The sequence below is a fragment of the Gaeumannomyces tritici genome, assembly GCF_000145635.1.
Source record: "Gaeumannomyces tritici R3-111a-1 unplaced genomic scaffold supercont2.1, whole genome shotgun sequence".
In the NCBI taxonomy this organism is placed as follows: domain Eukaryota; kingdom Fungi; phylum Ascomycota; class Sordariomycetes; order Magnaporthales; family Magnaporthaceae; genus Gaeumannomyces; species Gaeumannomyces tritici.
The window spans coordinates 3,807,036-3,824,221 of NW_008804545.1; the positions used below are offsets into that span (position 1 = coordinate 3,807,036).

A 17,186-nucleotide genomic window follows, 5' to 3' on the forward strand; every position below is an offset into this window, starting at 1 on the left:
AAAAAAANAAAAAAAAAAAAACTAACAGGGCGATCCTCTTCCCCTCAACGACGCCCTCGCCCTCCTTGCGGTCGACCCTGGCCTCGCGCTCCTTGAGGCGGTAGAGGGCGTACAGCTGGGCCGAGACGCTGCAGAGCAGGCCCATGGCCCAGAAGCGGTAGGCCTCGCGCTGGAGGCGGGCGGCGCGCGGGGAGCGGCGGACGCCGGCGGCGTCGAGGACGGTGGCGGCGTCGAAGGTCAGGTAGCCGGCGTAGCCGAGCTGGCGGCCGATCGAGGTGTAGCGGACGACGGGGTCGGCGGCCTTTGCGTCGGCGGCGGCGGCGGCGGCGCGCACGTGCTCGATGTTCTTGCCGACGCGCATCACCTTGCGCACCAGGCCGAACTGCTTCTTCAGGGCGTCCCAGGGCGCGACGACGGCAGGGGTGCCGTTGGTGCGCAGCAGGTACCAGGCGTAGAAGCGGGCAAAGTACTGGATGGTGCGCAGGAGCTTGTCGCGGCCGACCGTGGTCGCGACGAACTTGAGGTAGTGCGACACCGAAGGGTGGTAGATGAGCGCGTCGGCGACCATGGTGGCGACGGTGTGGTGGTGGTGGTGGTGGTGGTGGTGGTAATAGTATAGAGTTGCTGTATGTTGTTGTTGATGCGAAAGAGAGGGCGGTCGGTTATGTTGCCGTCGTGGGTTGGAGAGAAGGTTATTTTGTCTTGTTCTCAACTGTCGTTGGTCGCGTCGCGCAAAAGCAAGCGTCGGTTGGAGTGTTCCGACGGACGGGACTGGAGATGGATTAATGGTGTGCCAAGGTTTGGAGCACATGCATGCTGCTGCTGCTACGGGGTATGTCGTACTGGGCGGGCTGTCGCAATCAGGGGAGCTCGGCCGTTTACCCCTCCAGCCAGAATCGGATTGGACCAAGCGATGCAGGAATCCGTCGACGACAAGCGATGGAATGTTCTATGTCTTGTCAGTGCGAAGTCTTGTCAGGGCAAAGGCCAATAGTTCACTTGATAGGTATCAAGTAAAACACGTTTTGCTACTGCTGCTGCCACTGCTGGGCGCATCACGGGCATCGGCATCAGCACCAGCAGCATCAGACTCAGAGCCAAACAGGGGCTGACGTTTCGGCCTCCCCCGTCATGCAAATTCCCCAGACCAAGGCCACATGCCGAGGTTCGTCCCGGCAACATTCAAATATGCGCCGCTGCTGCCTCTCCCTCCTGGAATGGTCCGTGCATATGCTGGCGGGTGGGGCGGTAGGAGGCAAGTAGGCAGGGTCTCAACGGCTGGTCGGCCTGGAATTTCAATGGCCGCCACGGTCGGGAATTCGGTCGGGCAGTTGAGCTGAGCTGCGTTGTCTGCCCGGGCTTGTCTTTGTCCGTCCATGCTCGACGCGTTTTCCCGATTTGGCATTCTCGTGACATTTTCACCCTCAAACACCAAAACATCAATATCCTGTCCGCCCTTTTGCTACTCGTACCTACCTTGGGTACTAGGTACATGACCCTCAACACTCGCCTCCCAGTGGACCTTTTTGCTACACCGACAGCTCGTGAAATGAGCGTCACGCAGCTCCTCTTACCTACACGCTGCAGCAGCCATGGGTACATGTCGACCGCCTCTGTGTTGGTACCTGGTCAGGAAGGAGTCACGCCAAGCATCTCAGGGGCACGTGCTCCGTCTTTGTTTCTTGTTTGGTTTGTTGATAGCCCGAGGCGAAGAGAGTCACGGCTGGTCAGATGGTCATCTATCTTTGCCTTGTCACAGGCGGGAATACCCTTTCCAACCTACCCCCGGCCGCCGGACGAGGTCTACGGCTGGGTTCGGGCTATTGCCGAAGCCCAGGCCTCTTGGCCGGGTGGAGACGGCCCTGTACGTCATCCCGGGAAATCCTCTTCGTCCGGAACCTGAGCTCTGCTGTCTTTTCTCTTTCCCCCAAATCGCCGAGTTCCCCGCGAGAAGCTGCTGGCTGGGTACATCCCAAGGTACATGTACCTGACTAGGCCGTTCGAGGGGTCCCTCTCTTTCATTGGAGCGCCCGGCTGCCTTCAATAGCCGCATTCTCGTCGCGTAGCTGCCCCCTTTGATGCGGGGCACCTTTTTGGCTCCGCGGTCAAGCCATCGTCCCGAGAGTTCGGCGCGATTACTTGATAAGTGGGAGACCCTCCCTCAAAGCCGCTCTTCCGGATGGCCTCTTGACCTTCTCCCCGCCCTTCACATTCTCGACCGTCCCACTTTTGTCGTCTCTTGATCCTCACATCTCGCCAGTCCCGAGATCCCTTCTCACATCCCTTTTTGCCGTGAAACCTTAGTATTCCCTCACGACACCCTGTTGTCCTTGTTCTTTCTCTATATCCCTTTACAATCTCTTCTACTAGTACTGGTTTTAAACTCGGCCCAGCATGGCTGAGAGCAACGGCAATGGTGGCCCAATGCCTGAGAAGGTCAACACCAACATTGTAACCTTGACCAGGTTCTTGACGGAGGAGCAGGCAAAGCACAAGGAGGCCACTGGAGACTTCACGTACGTTTGCTTGGTCCCTTAGTGTCAAGATAAGATGCTTGCACCACAGCTGGGACGCAATAGACTGACAGCCCTCCCCCACCGCCGGCCCAGATTGCTTTGCCACGCCCTGCAGTTCTCCTTCAAGGCCATCGCCTACTACATCCGGCGGGCCACGCTCATCAACCTGACGGGGCTGGCCGGGGCGGCCAACGCGACGGGCGACGACCAGAAGAAGCTCGACGTGATCGGCAACGACATCTTCATCGAGGCCATGCGGTCGTCGGGCAAGTGCGCCCTCCTCGTGTCCGAGGAGGAAGAGGATGTCATCTTCTTCGAGGGCCACGGCGACGCGCGCTACGCCGTTGCCTGCGACCCCATCGACGGCAGCTCCAACCTAGACGCCGGCGTGTCGGTCGGCACCATCTTTGGCATCCACAAGCTCGCCGACGGCAGCACCGGGACCAAGGAGGACATCCTCAAGCCCGGCACCGAGCTGCTCGCCGCCGGCTTCACCATGTACGGCGCCTCGGCCCAGCTCGTCATGACGATGCGCGGCGGCGGCGTCAACGGCTTCACGCTCGACAACTCGTTTGGCGAGTTCATCCTCACCCACCCGGACATGCGCATCCCCAAGGCCCGCGCCATCTACTCGGTCAACGAGGGCAACTCGCTCTACTGGGAGGACCACGTCAAGGGCTACTTCGAGTCGCTCAAGCAGCCCCAGGGCGGGGACGCGGGCAAGCCCTACAGCGCCCGCTACATCGGCAGCATGGTGGCCGACGCCTACCGGACCCTGCTCTACGGCGGCATCTTTGCCTACCCGGCCGACAAGAAGAGCCCTAAGGGCAAGCTGCGCATTCTCTACGAGTGCGCCCCGATGGCCATGGTTTTTGAGAATGGTAAGTTTTTTTTTTTGTTTTTTTTTGCTCCATTTGTCACCTCCCGTCACTCCTCTTTGCCCCTATCCCCTTTCCCTCCAGCCCAAGAGTGCCAGAAGCTGACATGTCCAATCCCTCTCTCTAGCCGGCGGCCAGGCCCTTAACAGCAAAATGATCCGCATGCTCGAAGTCGTCCCCGAGCATATCCATGACAGGTCCGGCATCTTCATGGGCAGCTGGGACGAGATCGAGAAGGTCAAATCCTTCCATAAATAATGGTAGCATCGGTCAGGGGTGCAAGGCAAAGACGGAGTGGGTGCTCAAGATGAACATGCATGCACATAACGAGTACAAACAAGGACAAAAAAAAACAAAAGTTGAAATACGATGAAAACTACGTGGAGCAGCACCAGAATGATGAGTAAGTAGGCAAATGCTTTTGGATAGCAACTAGCAAGTCTAAACACGCTTGTCAAAAATATCATAAACAAAAAAAAGCAAAAAAAAAAGCAAAAGCAAAAGAACGTCTTGATACCGATCCCTGGGAGACGGGCGAGTCAAGACATTTAAATCTCACCAAGGACCCCCGCCAAGGAAAGCAATGCGCCGTAGCGCGTGCGCTGTAGAACTGGCGTGGCCCCAAGAGGCACGCTCAGCCCTAGCTCTCAAGTTAGCCGCCGGTCCCAAGAACTCGAGGTTGCGCGTTACCATGTGTATCATTCCAGACATCAAACCCGATCCCGCCAACCCGTAAAAACGCCCAACACCGATGACAGGTCCAAAGCCGCGTGCAGCAAGCAATAATCGAAGCAACGGCCGAGGATCGCTTCGTCATATCTGGAGGTCGAGGCGCCGTCTTCTCGAAGAGATGTCGGATCTCTCGTGTGGATATCTCCGACGAGTTATCGCCAGCCAAGGCAGCGTCTGATCACAAGCTCCAAATTAGTCGAGGTCCTCATTTGGTTGGTAGATATGACGGCTGCGGCTGGGATCTTTGCGCATAGCCTGGCCGGATCCAGTAAATCCAACTAATTTGACGACAAGAAAGAGGTTAGCAAAACGTCACTGAGGGAAAGCAGACAGAAGAAGCCTCTAGGAACCCGCGCTTACCCCGTCCATGGACGCCCTCGGGTGTTCGGAACATGCTGTCCTTCTTCTGCGACTTGCCAAACTTGGACTTGTTGTTGAAGTCCTGCCAGTTGGACTTGCCCTTCTCCAGCTCCTTGGTCGCCTTGATCTTCTTGAACTTCTTAACCGGCTTGGACCCGTCGGCCCCGGCCGCTTCGGACCCCTCGCCGCTGCCGCCGCCCGCGCCTCCTTGGGGCTGCTGTACGTAGCGGGTCGCCGAGGCCGAGAGGACGACACCGTTGTTGTTCCTCGACACGACGGGCTGCGGGGCCGGTGCGCCGGCCAAGGGTGCGGCGGCGGCGTGGGGCGGCTCAGATGGCGTGGCGACGGGGGTGCCGTCGGCCTTTCGCTTCTGGGCCGCCGACGCCGACCCCGAGGGGGCGACGGGGCGGATGTCGCGGGCGCGCAGCGTCTCGACCGTATCATAGCTCTTGAACCTGACCGTGTAGATGCGCGCCGTCGAGGAGCCCGTGACCGACGTGATGTGGGCCGCGTAGAAGGCCTTGTCGCCCGACACCCACTTGGCCATGACGTTATCGTTGACCTGGTATGACGCCTCGGGGGGTTCCCTGTCGTCCGAGGGTGGGGCGGGGCCTGACTTGTGAGGAGCTGCGTCGTCGGCGGCGGCGCCCGACCGTTGCTCCGGCGGCGTCGGCTTGGAGGCGGCTGCGGGCGCCGGGGCCGGTCGCGACGGCCGGAGCTCGGCGATCTGCTCGTTGCACAGGGCCAGCGCCTCCTCAATCTCGCTCTTGAGCACAAGCAGCTCCTCGTTCTCGGGGTCATCCTGCAGGCCTGCCAGAATCGCTTCCAGCTAAACAAGAAGAAGGCGTCAGTGGCGTGCTGGAGAGAGAGAGAGAGAATGTGTGATGATGGAGTGCACGGGGATGTGAGCCAACTCACCTGTTCCTGGAACTCGGCCTTCTCGGCCTCGTACTGTTGGATATTCATAATGGCCGATTCGGATTGAAAGAGGGCGCAATAAGTCGGAAGTTGGTCGTGGAGCAACACACGTCGGTGGATCAAGCTTCGAGAGATTGGTATATAGGTAGGTAGGTAGGTAGGTAGGTAGGTAGGTAGGTAGGTAGACAGGTAGGTAGGTCCCTTCAGGCAGGAGAATTACAGACGTTGTTGAGAGTGAATGGCTAGGGAGCTGACGGGCCGCGGGCCGCAAACGTGATGGCAGTACACGAGATGATGGCGATTGAGGAGCATTGGCCACAAGTGGAAATGGCAGCCGCTGGAACCCGAGGTTACGTAATTGAGGTTGCTCCACCCACTATTCACAACCAAGCCCGATCCAGCCGACATGTTCGACAGCTTGGACATTGCCGACTCACGACTCAAACGAGATAGCATACAACCATGAGCTTCTCGTGGTAGATAGAACGTGGCAGCACGCACGGCTATGTAGATACCTACCTAGGTACATACGACAAAATGCCCAGCATCACACAAGCACAAACTCCTCCACCACCGGCTCCTCGTCCTCGGCGAACCTGCCCAGGGCGCCTTCGTCCATGATGCCGGGGACGTAGCAGAGCCCGACGAACAGGAAGCGGCCGTCGCAGGATCACGGGGTAGTAGCAGCGCTCGGTGGCGCAGAGCATATCCCCCGGCCGCAGCGCCCGCGGCCCGCGGCCGGTGATCCCCCCCGCCGCCTCGAACATGCAGTCCAGGTGCGCGCTGTGGAGGTACGGGCCTACGACCGAGGCCAGCCCGCCCGCGGCCTCCTCCCCCGCCGGGTCCTCGACGTGCTCCATCCCCTCCAGGCCCAGCTGCGCGTGGAGCCGGTCGAACACGGCCGCGTGCCCGTCCGAGGTGAACCCCCAGTCCCGGACGTGGTGGGTCCTCGAGTTGACGGGCCGGAGCAGGTGCCCGGCGAGCACCCACATGGCGGCCCGGCACGCGACGTCGGCGTCGAGCCCGAGTATGACGCCGACGTTGGGAACCCACGACGCCAGCGCCGGGCAAAGGAAGAAGACCTCGGCGCGGGGCTTGCCCGGGAGGAAGTTGGTCGCCGGCCCGCCGTCGTCGCCGCCGCCATCGGGGACGAGGACTTGCTCGAGCATCTCCAGCCCCTACCCTTCGCCCCTGCAGTTGGGGATGGCGTAGCGTCTCGCGACCGCCTGGACGCGGACGCCCCTGGCGGGCAGCGCGAGGATCCCGTGGCCGCCAGGGGCCGCGGGCGCCACCACTCCCGGGCGGCGGCGGCGGCGGGGGAGCCCGCCCATCTCCCGGTCCAGCGCGTCCGACATGCCGTGCTGGGACCCCATGCCCCAGACGAACTGCCTGCCGCTGTCGAAGGGCTCCGGGCAGGGCGCCCACGACGGGACGTCGGGCCGCCGGCCGACGCCGCCGAAGGACACCAGCGGGTCCAGGTAGGCGGCCACGCCGTCCTCGAGCGCCGTCTTGACGGCCTCGCCGTAGACCTCGCCGAGCGGCCGGGCGTAGTCGACGGCCGCGCGGATGCCCGTCATGCCGAGGGCGCCGTAGACGTGATCGTGCTTGTTGGTCGCGTCGTAGTTGAAGCCCGTCTGCTCGCGTGCGGCCGAGCCGTCGGTCGACGGGTGCCTCAGGCTGACGAACAGCGACATCATAGAGAAGCACTTTCGCAGCACGGGCTGCGCGACCTGCCACCGCTCCGGGGAGGAGGCGCACCGCGGCTTGGCCACCAGGAGGAGGGTCGGGATGTCGAACAGGGCGAACTCGTGGCTGCCAAAGTCCACCGCCCGCCCGCCGCCCATGAAGATGATCGAGATCGCCAGCACCACCTCCTGGAGGATCCACACTCGCCGGAAGTACGGCCTGTCGGACAGGTAGCGGATGGCGTCCAAAAGCCGCGCCTCATCGTCGCCGGGGCCCAGCGACCCGGCCACGAGCCTGGCGCCCGAGTAGATGGGCCTCATGAGCGGAATCTGATAGTTCTTTTCTTGCACATCGCCCTAGTTGATGCAGATCGAGTCGGCCCAATACCGGAGCCCGAAGCCCCCGCCGCCACCGTCTCCAGGGCCCGCGAGGTAGCAGGGTGCGTGCTGGACGGCCTACCAGAACGCCGCGGCTAAGTTCACCGTCGCCTTGAACGGCGCCCCGCCCACCCGCATCTCGACCGTGTCGGCCGGGTTGCCCCAGACATACGACAGGGCAACGAAGTCGGGCTTGTCGAGCAGGGAGACGACGTGGATTCTGCAACTGATGACCGAGGACTTGTCCTCGACGTCAAACGACAATATCTCCAGGCGAATCTCCTGACGGGACGGGTCCAGGGGCTTGTATATGGATTCGGACGCCATGGTTTCACCACAGCATGTCTGAAGAGAAAGACGGTACTGATCGTGATGAGTGAAGAAGAAGCTGGGCAGTTCGGAGGATCGGGGCTGACATTGAATGCCTTTGTGGGCTTCCCATCCCGTAGCCTGGCCACTTGGTGGGCCGGACAAGAACCTGCGGATGAAACGCGACGAGGCCGGAAGCCAAGACGACGGAGAATAAGGCCAAAATAGTTTCGCGACTGCACGCCCCCGGGGGCCGGGGAAAGCGTAAGACGAAGAAGAATGGAATCTGGCAGTGCTCACACAATTACGTGTTGACAAACGCTTCATTGTAAGCTAACCGAGTTATAGGACTCTTCATATGGAGTCCTCATGCTCCGTCCCCGCCACTTCTCTGAAAGCTGGCAGGTCGGGCCAGGCCTCATCTTGGCAATCCCGACAAAAAGTATGAGGCTATTGTGTACCTGCCTTGCGAACGAAGGCCCAAAGCAACAAGCTCAATCCCGAAACTCCATCCGCTCCGCTCTTTGTTCTGTCCCGAGGGTGCATTAACGCCTGTGTGCTGCGCGCTTGATGGCGGGGTCTCGCAATCTTTGTAGGAAACTAGAACGAGAAAAAAAAAAGTATTATGAAAATAAAGTGAATTATGAATCAGTAGAACGAGGGGAGTCATGAGTTCATCATCAACGCCTATAGCCCGAGCATAAAAGAAAGCAAGAAAATCGAGTTGGAGTAATCACCCATCCGAGTTCTTTCGAAGGCGAGATAGACTGCGCGGCAGCGGGGTAGAATGGACCTCGAATGTGGAAAGAATCGACATCCGTCGGTCTGCTCTCTCGGACCGGTGTTGGGTTACTTCCCTCGATGGGTGGAGGACGACGGGCGGGGAACGCGCCGCAGCTCGCCTGTGGAATCGACCATGGCCTCGCCGACATCGGTTCCCTACTCCTGGCTGGCGCTCAGGTCCATGTTCTTCTCCCACATATTCCGCAGCAGTGCCACCGTGCCGTCGTCATCCTCGCCGTCCACCAGACTAGCGCCACTAAGCCCCTCCCCCACACCGTGCAGCCGCCGGCCGCCGCCGTCATCAGTTTCCAGACTCGAGTTGTCCCCGTTGGGCCTGATGGTTGACCAGGTTCTCCGCGGGGGTCCCGGCCTCGACTGTTGCTGATGCCTGTCACTGTTGAGGCCACCCACCGCAGCGGCAGACGAGCCGGGCCGAGAGCTGCCTTGCTCCCGGTAGCTCTGGCTGAGCCTCGAGGCTGCGGCAACCCCGGCGTAGTCCGAGTGGCGTTTGGCGTGCCCGGGGCCGGCGCCGTTAGCTAGTGGAATGCGCCGGCTCTTTTCGGCACCGTGAAGATGCGACAACCGCGCAAGGCTGCGGGCTACTGGGTTCTGGTACCGGCGAACAACCATGTATTCCATGCCGGCGCGATCCAGGAGCTTTCCGACACGTGGGTCCCGCGTGTCGTAGCCAGCTCCACCCACCAGCGGGCTGGACACGGGGCCCTGATGGTGGGGGAGGTTGTGGGGGTTCGGCTCGAGCGTCGAGCTGGCCCGCTGCAGGTTAAGCTTCTGCTGAGTGCGGCTCTTCTCGGCCGGCTGTGCCATGTACGGCACCGACGCTCGAGCTCTTGAAGACGAGGACCCGGGGGCCGACGTGCCCATAACACTATTGGCTTCATCGTCCGAGGTGAGAGACGAAGGATCGCCGCCATGGCGGTATCCGTTGCGTTGTGCTGTGATCTTTTGGGTCTCGTTCATGGCTGCCAGAGACCGAGTTCGGCTGGGCAGCGACAAGTCATCGTCATGCTGGCGTGCCATTCGGGAGCTCGGTGTGTAGAACGAGCCCCCGGCGGCCGGGATCCCCGAGGAGCCGTGACTACTGGTGGTGACGAAACGGGACGTAATGTCACCACCACCGCCTCCACTGCTGCCAGCCAAGCCCCGTCGTTGAGGCGCCGCCAACCCGGCCTCGGTGGAGAAGACGGAAGCATTGGAGTCGGGGCTTGCAGCCCGGGCCGAGGTGCGATGTTGCAAACGCTGGGCGGCAGCAGAGGCCGACTCACCGGTGGCGGACTCGGTCGACATCATTGGCACGGCGGTTTGTGAGGGGACACGCTGCAGCAGCTTCGAAGGCGGCGGCAGTGAGCCCTGCTGGGAGAGTCCGCGGGAGTGCGCGTGGCTCGGGGAAAGCTGAGTGCGCGTGGGTGGGCTATTCGGGGCCGAGACGTCCGTGTCGAGCTCGTGATGCTGTAGTTGGGAGGGGTGAGTGTGTTGTTGACTGTGGTGATGGTGATGGTGATTTGGGCTATCGGGTTTCGATTCCGGGTGGCCGCTGCTGACGACAGAGCCACGGCGTGAGATGTAGGGCGAAGCCGAGGAGCTTGCGTCTACCCATTCGTCTCCGTCGTCGTCGTCGTCGTCGCCGGTACCGAGAGCAAAATGGACCTGGTTCTTAGCGGCCTTCTTGGCGACGGTCGGGTTGGAGAGCGAGCGCTTCAATGGCACGCCTCCGGAGGATCTGGAACCGCCGCCGCCGCCTCCTCCGCCACCGCCGTTCCGCTTTGCGACGTCGGCGTGAGAGCGGTTACGCTTGAGGCTCGTGCCGGACAGGTTCTTCTTCAGGTGCGTCGAGGAGGAGGTGTGGCTCAACAACTTCAGGTCTGACGAGGCGCGACGGTGGTGGGAGCTGCTGCTGGCTGACGGGCCCGCGGCGGCCGCGGCGATTGGGGGAAATGCGCCGTCGGTCGGGTCGGGCGAGGTGGAGGATTGGCGCCTGACGGTAGGCTTTGCCGAGGGTGCAACAGCGTGGTGTCTTGAGAGGGCCTTGGAGGAGGGGACGCGGCCGTGAAGCCTGCCAGTGCCGCCGCCGGCGACCTTTCTCTGCTGAGGCTTTTGGCGGTGCTGCTGCTGCTGCTGATTCGAGAGATTGGCCTGTTGCTGCTGCTGCTGGTCGCTGTGCTGCGAATCGCTGGTGTCGCGATGGGCGCCCAGGGCGGGTCGTTTTGATTGGCCGTGAGCCGATGCGTCGGTCCCGTCTCTGTCCCTGTCCTTGGCCATGTCTGCAGTCGGCGTTTGCGTTTGCCGTGGCGTCCTTGTGCGCGATTTCCGGCTCCAGTCCTTCGTCCTGCGCTCCTTTCCGACCTTCCCTTGCTTCCCTTGCTTCCCTGCCTCCAGCCCCCTTTTGGTCCGCGAGCGCCGCCGTGTTGCACTCGGTTGGTTGCGGATGTGCCCGTCGAGGTAGCCTGCCTGTTCAACCGCGTCGGGGTCGGCGGTTTGAGTGTGTCTGGCACGTCAGGTTTTGAGTGAGCAGTCGAGCCGGTCTCGGTGCTAGCCTGGGCTGGACTGGGTTGTGCTGATTGATTGAGCCAGGAGCCAGCGATTCGAGGCGTCCGGCGTAGGTTGTTCAAGGCTGCGATGCGAAATGGAGCGCAAGCTGGAGCAGCCCTGGCAGGATTCGATGTGGTTATCTGTCGAGTCGGTCCGGGGTCCAAAAGCCCCAGCCCACTGCTGGCTCTACCGGATATTTGTGGATTCTCCAGGCAGCCAGTGCCCTCAATTGCTTGCTCCTTGTGCAAGTCCAGCGCAGCGTACAGCAAGGTCCACCCGCCAGCTCCAGGGAACCGAATGACGAAAACGACTCTGCAACATGGAAGGTTAGACGCAAACATGATTCCATGACATGTGGCCGTCAGCGGCATTCAATTTTTCGCTGTATTTTCGTCCCGTCTTATCATCCAAGCTCTCCTACCGATACACTCCCTGCCTCCACTTGCCTCCCTTCCTCACCCTTTGTCTACGCCCATGTAGGTAGGTACCTAGATACCATGGATCCTAGGTACTTTGGTAGATACAGGCAACTCCAGGTCTATGGTTGTCGCCCCTAGTGGCACTGCACTGCTGAGCACACGCAGGCTTTACCTACCGCCCTCCCAACGTAGGCACCCAACCGCTGTGCCAGCATTCCCAACCGCCATACCATTCTACGAACATGGCCGTTATGCACATGCCGGCAGAAGCTCCGTCTCTTCTCCCCGTCCAAATCCCTCGTCTCGACGGCCACCAATGGCACCACTCCTCGTCAGTCGCACGGCACCCCCGGCTCGGTGTGTATGTCACATCTGGCGGTGAGCTCCGCTGACGGCTAGCACCCACCCACTTATTATTGGCCAATCCCCCGTCAAGTGGTGTTTTGCACGTGAGAACGCTGTTGCATCGCCGCAGTATCCAGTGACTCCTCCGCCGCCATAGTCATAACCCCCGACCTCCCATTCTCAGTGGTTGCCTTGGCCGCACATTGCCCAGTCACGGCTACACAGATGAAAATGCGCAAGCCGGTGTGTGTTTGGACCACCATAGGAGTGGAGCGCTGTAAGAGGTTTGCCATAGGTAGTCGTCGGGTTTAGAACATGGCGTAGCAACATTCCTGAGATATTGACAGCTCAATGGGGACTTGAAAATGCGCTTGTGTCGTGTTTACAAAGCTCCAGTACATTGTTATATCAGCACACATATATAGGGGAACAAGGAACATGCCAAAAAGACAACATGGAAGATATCAAGAAAACCCCAACAGAAAAGGCCAATCGAGTGCATGCCATAACTACAGCGTAGTCCCTGATAACCACCCCACCCGATTGCAATGAAACCACTGAGATATAAAACGCGCAGCAGAAACGATGAGGGCGATGTCCGACTTCGTCACCCCGACTAGGCTACAGCTAGGGAATCAAGACTTCCCGCCACGATAAGGGGTCAGACATGAGAGGGGAGTAGATATGTATGTCATGACGAACAATGTGCGTCTAACTTGGTCACCTCGGCTGAGCTACAGCCAAGGAATCAAGCCCTCTCGCCACGGCAAGGCGTTAGACATGAGAGGGGGGTAGATAAGTATATTATGGAGTGGAAGGCAAGATCATGGGACCAGCCAAACGAAAGTGCCAAGCATGAGAACGGACGACATAAGGAGCGGAAGTGGCCGAGGCAGGGGAAGGAAAGCGAACGACAGCAACAAACAAAGCGAGCGACGCAAGGAGAAAAAGTAGACGAGGCAAAGGAGGAAAAACGAACGACAGCAAGAGAAACAAACGAGCGAAGCAAGGAGAAAAGAGGGGCAAGAAAGCAAAACGAGAGCATGAGGAAAAAAGACAGGCGCACCAAGAAGACAGGAGGGAAGAAGTAATACGCAGCAAAGCAAAACGAGAGCATGAGGAAAATAGACAGGCGCACCAAGAAGACATGAGGAAACGAGTCAAACGCAGCAGCAAGGACATAAGGAAATAAGCCAAGACAAAGGAAAGAGGCAAAAATGACAGGACAGGGTAGATGTTTTTGGTTTTTTTGGGTGTTGAACTTTTTGTGCTTTTGTGTTTTCAGGAAAATGCAAAGCAAAATACAAGGAAATAAGCCAGGACAGAAGGGAATAAGCCAAAGACAGAAGGAAAGGGCAGATTTTTTTTGGGTTTTCTGGGTGTTCAACTGTTTTTGGGTTTTGTAATTTCAGGCGAAGCAACGCGGAACGAGCAAGGCAAAGCAGAACGAGCAGGACAAAGGAAAACAGACAAGACAAATGAGAATAGACAAACAAAGGAGAACAGGCAAGACAAAGGAGACAAACCAAGGGACGCAAGGAAAGGGAGAGGAAAAGACAGGACAGGGTAGATGTTTTTGGTTTTTTGGGTGTTCAACTTTTTTTGGCTTTTGTATTTTCTGGGAAAGCAGTGCAGAACGAGCAAGGCAAAGCAGAACGAGCAAGGCAAAGCAGAACGAGCAAGGCAAAGCAGAACGAGCAAGGCAGAGCAAAACGAGCAAGACAAAGGAAAGGAAGAGGAAAGGACAGGTCAGCTTAGATGTTTTTGGTTTTCTGGGTGTTCAACTTTTTTTGGTGTTTGTGTTTACTGAAGCAAGGCAAGGCAAACAAAACGACGCAACGCAACGCAATGCACGCGAGAACAAGAAAGCAAAGAGGCGGACTACGCCAAGACAGCAAAAAAAAGCTCACAGAGAAGACTTGACATGCTGTGGCTGTCGCTCCCCGGCGCGTGTGCATAGCTCAGTCGGGAGGGGTTCCTTCCGTTTTCCTTCGGGAGACGGTGACAGTTTCCTGCGCTGTATCTGGGCTGCAGGAGGCGACGCTCGAGACGGGCGAGATCGAAGCTCTGCCGGGTTCTGGTATTTTCTTCCCTTCACCCTCAAGACACCACCCCAGGTCGGCAGGGGAGGCGGGTCAGTTTAACGACGTTGGCCAAGGTCGGGTTCCTACCGTTTCCTTCGGTGTATAAACTGTCCTGTGCTGTGTCGGGGCGACAAGAGAGCCTGAGAGAGTGAGAGAATCATATGCCGGGATGGGGCGCCTGTGGCCGCCAACACCGGAGTCGGAGCGGAGAAGAGGGGGGAAAAACGAGTGCAGTCCCGTAGGAGTGAAACGAGTGACATGTGGTTTCAGCCGCAAAAAACAAAAACGAACGACCACTGTGTCTTGACCGAAAAATGAAAGAAAGTCGGGGTCGAAGAACCTGGATCGTGTGAAAGCGAGCGTGAGTACAAGAGAGTGTGTGTAAGGAGCGTTACCTATCCAAGAAAGGACCAAGAGGAAAAGAGTGTATCGGGTGAGAGATCAGAGGTCGCGGTGCCACCAGAAGACGGAGCGTTCCGGAGTGACAGTGCAGGAGCTATCAGGCTCTGTGCTGGCTGCAGAGAGATTGAAGTTCCTGGCCATCCGGCTCGCGGCGTTCCTGGAGGCCCGCTCCTCGCGCCTCTTGCGCTTCCAGTAGATGGCGTTCCATCGGTCGATTGGTAGCTCGGCCTCGGCATTGCGTTTTTCGATGTCGTACAGCATCGCGTCGACCTCATCTTGAGCGTCGTCCAGCTCTGAAAGGAGTGAAGAGCTGGTGGTGTCGTAGACGGTTTGGAGCTCGTCGGCCCAAGGAGTGCAATCGCTGTTGTCCAGCGCTTTGAGAGACTGTGGTGCCAAGTCAGCAGTACCGGGACTTGCCCGAGCACGACAAGGGGTCTGGGAAAGGGAGCGGCGAAACCTGGAGGCTATGTGCTGCCTCATGCATGTCGGCAAAAGTGCGTCGTGACCGTGGCTCGCGTGAATCCTCGACGGAGTGCGAGGAAGCGAGGAAGCGGCCAGAGGCTTGCCGGAACCGGAACCGTAACCATTAGAGGAGCTGCCGAAGGAAACAGTACCGGGATAGGAACCACCAATGGAACCAAAACCGGACTGAACAGAATCAGTGGAGTCGCTGGGGGAAGCAGTGCCTGGATGGGTCTTGTCGGAGCAGACGGGCTGCAGGCCGTGGACCTCCTCGTAGGTGGCGGCTCGGATAGTGCGACCAATCTCCCTCCCGGATTTCTCCGCTCGGGTATTGGCCTCGACAATATCCTTGGCCGTAGCCCACCCGTAGGTCCTTGGCTGTTTTGTCGGCATCGGCTTTCCGTGTACCTCCTCGTAGGTGGCGGCGGCGACAGTGCGACCAATCTCCCTCCCGGATTTCTCCGCTCGGTTCTTGGCCTCGACAATGTCGTTGCGCGTAGCCCACCTGAAGGCCTTCGGAGGCGGCATCGGCTTCCCATGTACCTCCTCGTAGGTGGCGGCTCGGACAGTGCGACCAATCGCCCTCCCGGATTTCTCCGCTCGGGTATTGGCCTCGACAATGTCCTCGTGCGTAGCCCACCCAGAGGCCTTGGGCAGCGATCGTTTCCTATTCTGGAGCTCTTGCCGTATGTCCTCCGCCGTCGCCTCGAGAGCAGACCGCCGCTTGACGGGCTGCTCCTTCACAGGCGCCGACGGGGAACCGTTGGCGTTAGCAGTCGATGGCTGGCTCCGCTTGGTCCGGATCTCCACAACCCGCTTGGGCATGGTCCTCACTCGAGGGTCCGGGGACGGCTCGGCCAGCATCGCAGTCATCATCCGCCGTTCCAGTTCCTCTTTCCATTGGCGAAACAGGGGCATCTCCTCGGGAGGAATATTACCACGGCCCCATCGCAGGCGCATAGATCGAGTGACCGGTCGAGAAATAACCGTGCCATGTCGAGGAGCAGGTAGCGGTCGGCAAGCATCGGGCCTTGGCTGCACCTCGGGGCGAGCGGTAATGAATGACTTCGACTGAGCGGAGAAAGAGTGGACGGCTTCTTTGACGTAGAGCCAGACGGCAACGAATGGAAGAAGGCAGATGCCAACAAGAATCGAGAGAGTGGACACGACAAACGCCGAGGCTGTCGAAGTGAATGACTGGAGGCGCCACTTGACACCAGTGGTTGCTGGGCTGACCAGCGACTCGAGAACGGGAACCGTCTCGGCCGACGTAGAGGGTTGTTGGACCTGAGAGAGAGAGACATTGTTAGTATTCGGAGGCGACATATTAAGTGTGTGGTGATGATGTATGTGTAGTGTGTGGCAGATGGCGATGGCGACGGCGAGGCTGGGTGTTGGCCAGTGCATGAACCTGAAGATCGACGCCGACAAGGTGCAGGGACTACCATGCCGATGAGGGTGACAGGGCAAGGATGGTGATATGCAAGACGCTTGGATGGAGCTAGGGTGATGATGGATGCCAAGGCGCTAAGATCGTGGGGTGCAGACGGGATGGCCCGAAATAAAAGACAGGGGTAACAAGGGTTTCGGACAACATGCATCGATGGCGAATGCCTGCAAGGACAAAGCGACGACGAAGGGATGGTGATGGGGTGATGGATAGTGTTGCTGACGATGGATAGTGTGGTTGATGATGTCTTCAATTGAATCGAATCGAATTGAATTGAATTGAAAAAAAGAAAAAAAAAGGCAAAGACAAAATGCAGCGTGGGTGTGATGGTAGATTTTGCATCGCGACGACGGCGACGTTGGTGATGGCAACGATTGTGAGTCGACGTCGACGGCGATGTGGGGTGCATCGCCGACGACGAGTAATGGGGGCAGGTGGGCACTGGGCCAGGAGATAGGATGTGTGGAAGCAGAGACCAAGACGCGCTCGCGTTGCTTGGTGGGTGGGTCCACAGGTGAGGGCCAGTTGAGAACACTTGAGGTGGCAAGTGGTGGTGATGGAGGCATGGTGCGACTAGATTGAGGGGAAGGGACAGAGAAGAAGATGAGCAGAAAGTAGAGGGATGAGACTTACTGAAACCAACGACTCGAGACCACCCCGGAGGGTAGCCGCGGCCGACGCGAAGAAGGCGGTGATCGTAGAAAGCATTGTGCGAGGCAGTTGAAGCTGGTCTGGTATTGAACTGTGTGCAGAATGGTATGTCTTGGCGAGGCTAGAATGGATGTTGGATCGCTTGGCCGCTCGGTTGGCCGGCACTATGTAGGCGTTGGGAGAATTCTTGGCCCCCGCCCAGCTCCAGTCGAGGTCCACCAACTAAAGCAGCGCATTCTATTGGCTGGGCTGGCCCACCGCGCCCCG

The 17,186-nt window shown here is 59.1% G+C and overlaps 8 protein-coding genes across 8 annotated transcripts in view; 2 read left to right on the plus strand and 6 right to left on the minus strand.

The window, feature by feature from the left end:
* The window catches only part of GGTG_01188 (peroxisomal biogenesis factor), a 2,903-nt gene extending 1,662 nt beyond the window's left edge, over positions 1-1,241 (minus strand). Inside the window, exon 1 of the mRNA XM_009218949.1 lies at positions 27-1,241. Coding sequence (XP_009217213.1) covers positions 27-811 — 785 coding nt within the window. The 5' untranslated portion in view covers positions 812-1,241. The remainder of the gene's footprint in view (positions 1-26) is intronic.
* A 609-nt stretch (positions 1,242-1,850) lies between these two features.
* On the plus strand, positions 1,851-3,962 carry GGTG_01189 (fructose-1,6-bisphosphatase). The gene is made up of 3 exons (XM_009218950.1): positions 1,851-2,516; positions 2,610-3,397; positions 3,522-3,962. The coding sequence occupies exons 1-3, from the start codon at positions 2,395-2,397 to the stop codon at positions 3,650-3,652; spliced, it is 1,041 nt and encodes a 346-aa protein (XP_009217214.1). The 5' UTR covers positions 1,851-2,394; the 3' UTR covers positions 3,653-3,962.
* Positions 3,824-5,695, minus strand: GGTG_01190 (hypothetical protein). The gene is made up of 3 exons (XM_009218951.1): positions 5,405-5,695; positions 4,487-5,315; positions 3,824-4,404 (listed from the first exon to the last, which is right to left on the minus strand). The coding sequence occupies exons 1-3, from the start codon at positions 5,450-5,452 to the stop codon at positions 4,319-4,321; spliced, it is 963 nt and encodes a 320-aa protein (XP_009217215.1). The 5' UTR covers positions 5,453-5,695; the 3' UTR covers positions 3,824-4,318.
* A 256-nt stretch (positions 5,696-5,951) lies between these two features.
* Positions 5,952-6,573, minus strand: GGTG_01191 (hypothetical protein; the record flags this gene model as incomplete). The annotated part of the gene is made up of 2 exons (XM_009218952.1): positions 5,952-6,013; positions 6,051-6,573. 2 exons carry the CDS (start codon positions 6,571-6,573, stop codon positions 5,952-5,954), a joined length of 585 nt encoding a protein of 194 aa, XP_009217216.1.
* A 9-nt stretch (positions 6,574-6,582) lies between these two features.
* GGTG_01192 (hypothetical protein) lies at positions 6,583-7,794 on the minus strand (the record flags this gene model as incomplete). Its single annotated transcript, XM_009218953.1, has 2 exons — positions 6,583-7,446; positions 7,573-7,794. 2 exons carry the CDS (start codon positions 7,792-7,794, stop codon positions 6,583-6,585), a joined length of 1,086 nt encoding a protein of 361 aa, XP_009217217.1.
* A 921-nt stretch (positions 7,795-8,715) lies between these two features.
* On the minus strand, positions 8,716-10,836 carry GGTG_01193 (hypothetical protein; the record flags this gene model as incomplete). The annotated part of the gene is made up of 1 exon (XM_009218954.1): positions 8,716-10,836. The coding sequence occupies one exon, from the start codon at positions 10,834-10,836 to the stop codon at positions 8,716-8,718; it is 2,121 nt and encodes a 706-aa protein (XP_009217218.1).
* A 1,239-nt stretch (positions 10,837-12,075) lies between these two features.
* GGTG_01194 (hypothetical protein) lies at positions 12,076-13,113 on the plus strand. Its single transcript, XM_009218955.1, has 2 exons — positions 12,076-12,930; positions 13,003-13,113. The coding sequence occupies exons 1-2, from the start codon at positions 12,677-12,679 to the stop codon at positions 13,019-13,021; spliced, it is 273 nt and encodes a 90-aa protein (XP_009217219.1). The 5' UTR covers positions 12,076-12,676; the 3' UTR covers positions 13,022-13,113.
* Positions 13,114-13,766: 653 nt separating this feature from the next.
* GGTG_01195 (hypothetical protein) lies at positions 13,767-17,020 on the minus strand. Its single transcript, XM_009218956.1, has 3 exons — positions 16,902-17,020; positions 15,011-16,105; positions 13,767-14,740 (listed from the first exon to the last, which is right to left on the minus strand). Exons 1-3 carry the CDS (start codon positions 16,974-16,976, stop codon positions 14,396-14,398), a joined length of 1,515 nt encoding a protein of 504 aa, XP_009217220.1. The 5' UTR covers positions 16,977-17,020; the 3' UTR covers positions 13,767-14,395.
* Between the last annotated feature and the right edge of the window lie 166 nt (positions 17,021-17,186).

What these genes read in the sequence shown, in the direction of transcription:
- GGTG_01189 (XM_009218950.1), top strand. Translation starts at nt 2,395, where the DNA reads ATGGCTGAGAGCAACGGCAATGGTGGCCCAATGCCTGAGAAGGTCAAC. An exon ending in GAGGCCACTGGAGACTTCAC is followed by an intron (nt 2,517 to 2,609) that starts GTACGTTTGCTT and finishes CCGCCGGCCCAG; the next exon opens with ATTGCTTTGCCACGCCCTGC. An exon ending in GGCCATGGTTTTTGAGAATG is followed by an intron (nt 3,398 to 3,521) that starts GTAAGTTTTTTT and finishes CCCTCTCTCTAG; the next exon opens with CCGGCGGCCAGGCCCTTAAC.
- GGTG_01190 (XM_009218951.1), bottom strand. Translation starts at nt 5,452, where the DNA reads ATGAATATCCAACAGTACGAGGCCGAGAAGGCCGAGTTCCAGGAACAG. An exon ending in AGGCCGAGTTCCAGGAACAG is followed by an intron (nt 5,316 to 5,404) that starts GTGAGTTGGCTC and finishes CTTCTTGTTTAG; the next exon opens with CTGGAAGCGATTCTGGCAGG. An exon ending in CGAGGGCGTCCATGGACGGG is followed by an intron (nt 4,405 to 4,486) that starts GTAAGCGCGGGT and finishes TCGTCAAATTAG; the next exon opens with TTGGATTTACTGGATCCGGC.
- GGTG_01194 (XM_009218955.1), top strand. Translation starts at nt 12,677, where the DNA reads ATGGAGTGGAAGGCAAGATCATGGGACCAGCCAAACGAAAGTGCCAAG.
- GGTG_01195 (XM_009218956.1), bottom strand. Translation starts at nt 16,976, where the DNA reads ATGCTTTCTACGATCACCGCCTTCTTCGCGTCGGCCGCGGCTACCCTC. An exon ending in GTCTCGAGTCGTTGGTTTCA is followed by an intron (nt 16,106 to 16,901) that starts GTAAGTCTCATC and finishes TCTCTCTCTCAG; the next exon opens with GTCCAACAACCCTCTACGTC. An exon ending in CCAGCGACTCCACTGATTCT is followed by an intron (nt 14,741 to 15,010) that starts GTTCAGTCCGGT and finishes TTGGCACCACAG; the next exon opens with TCTCTCAAAGCGCTGGACAA.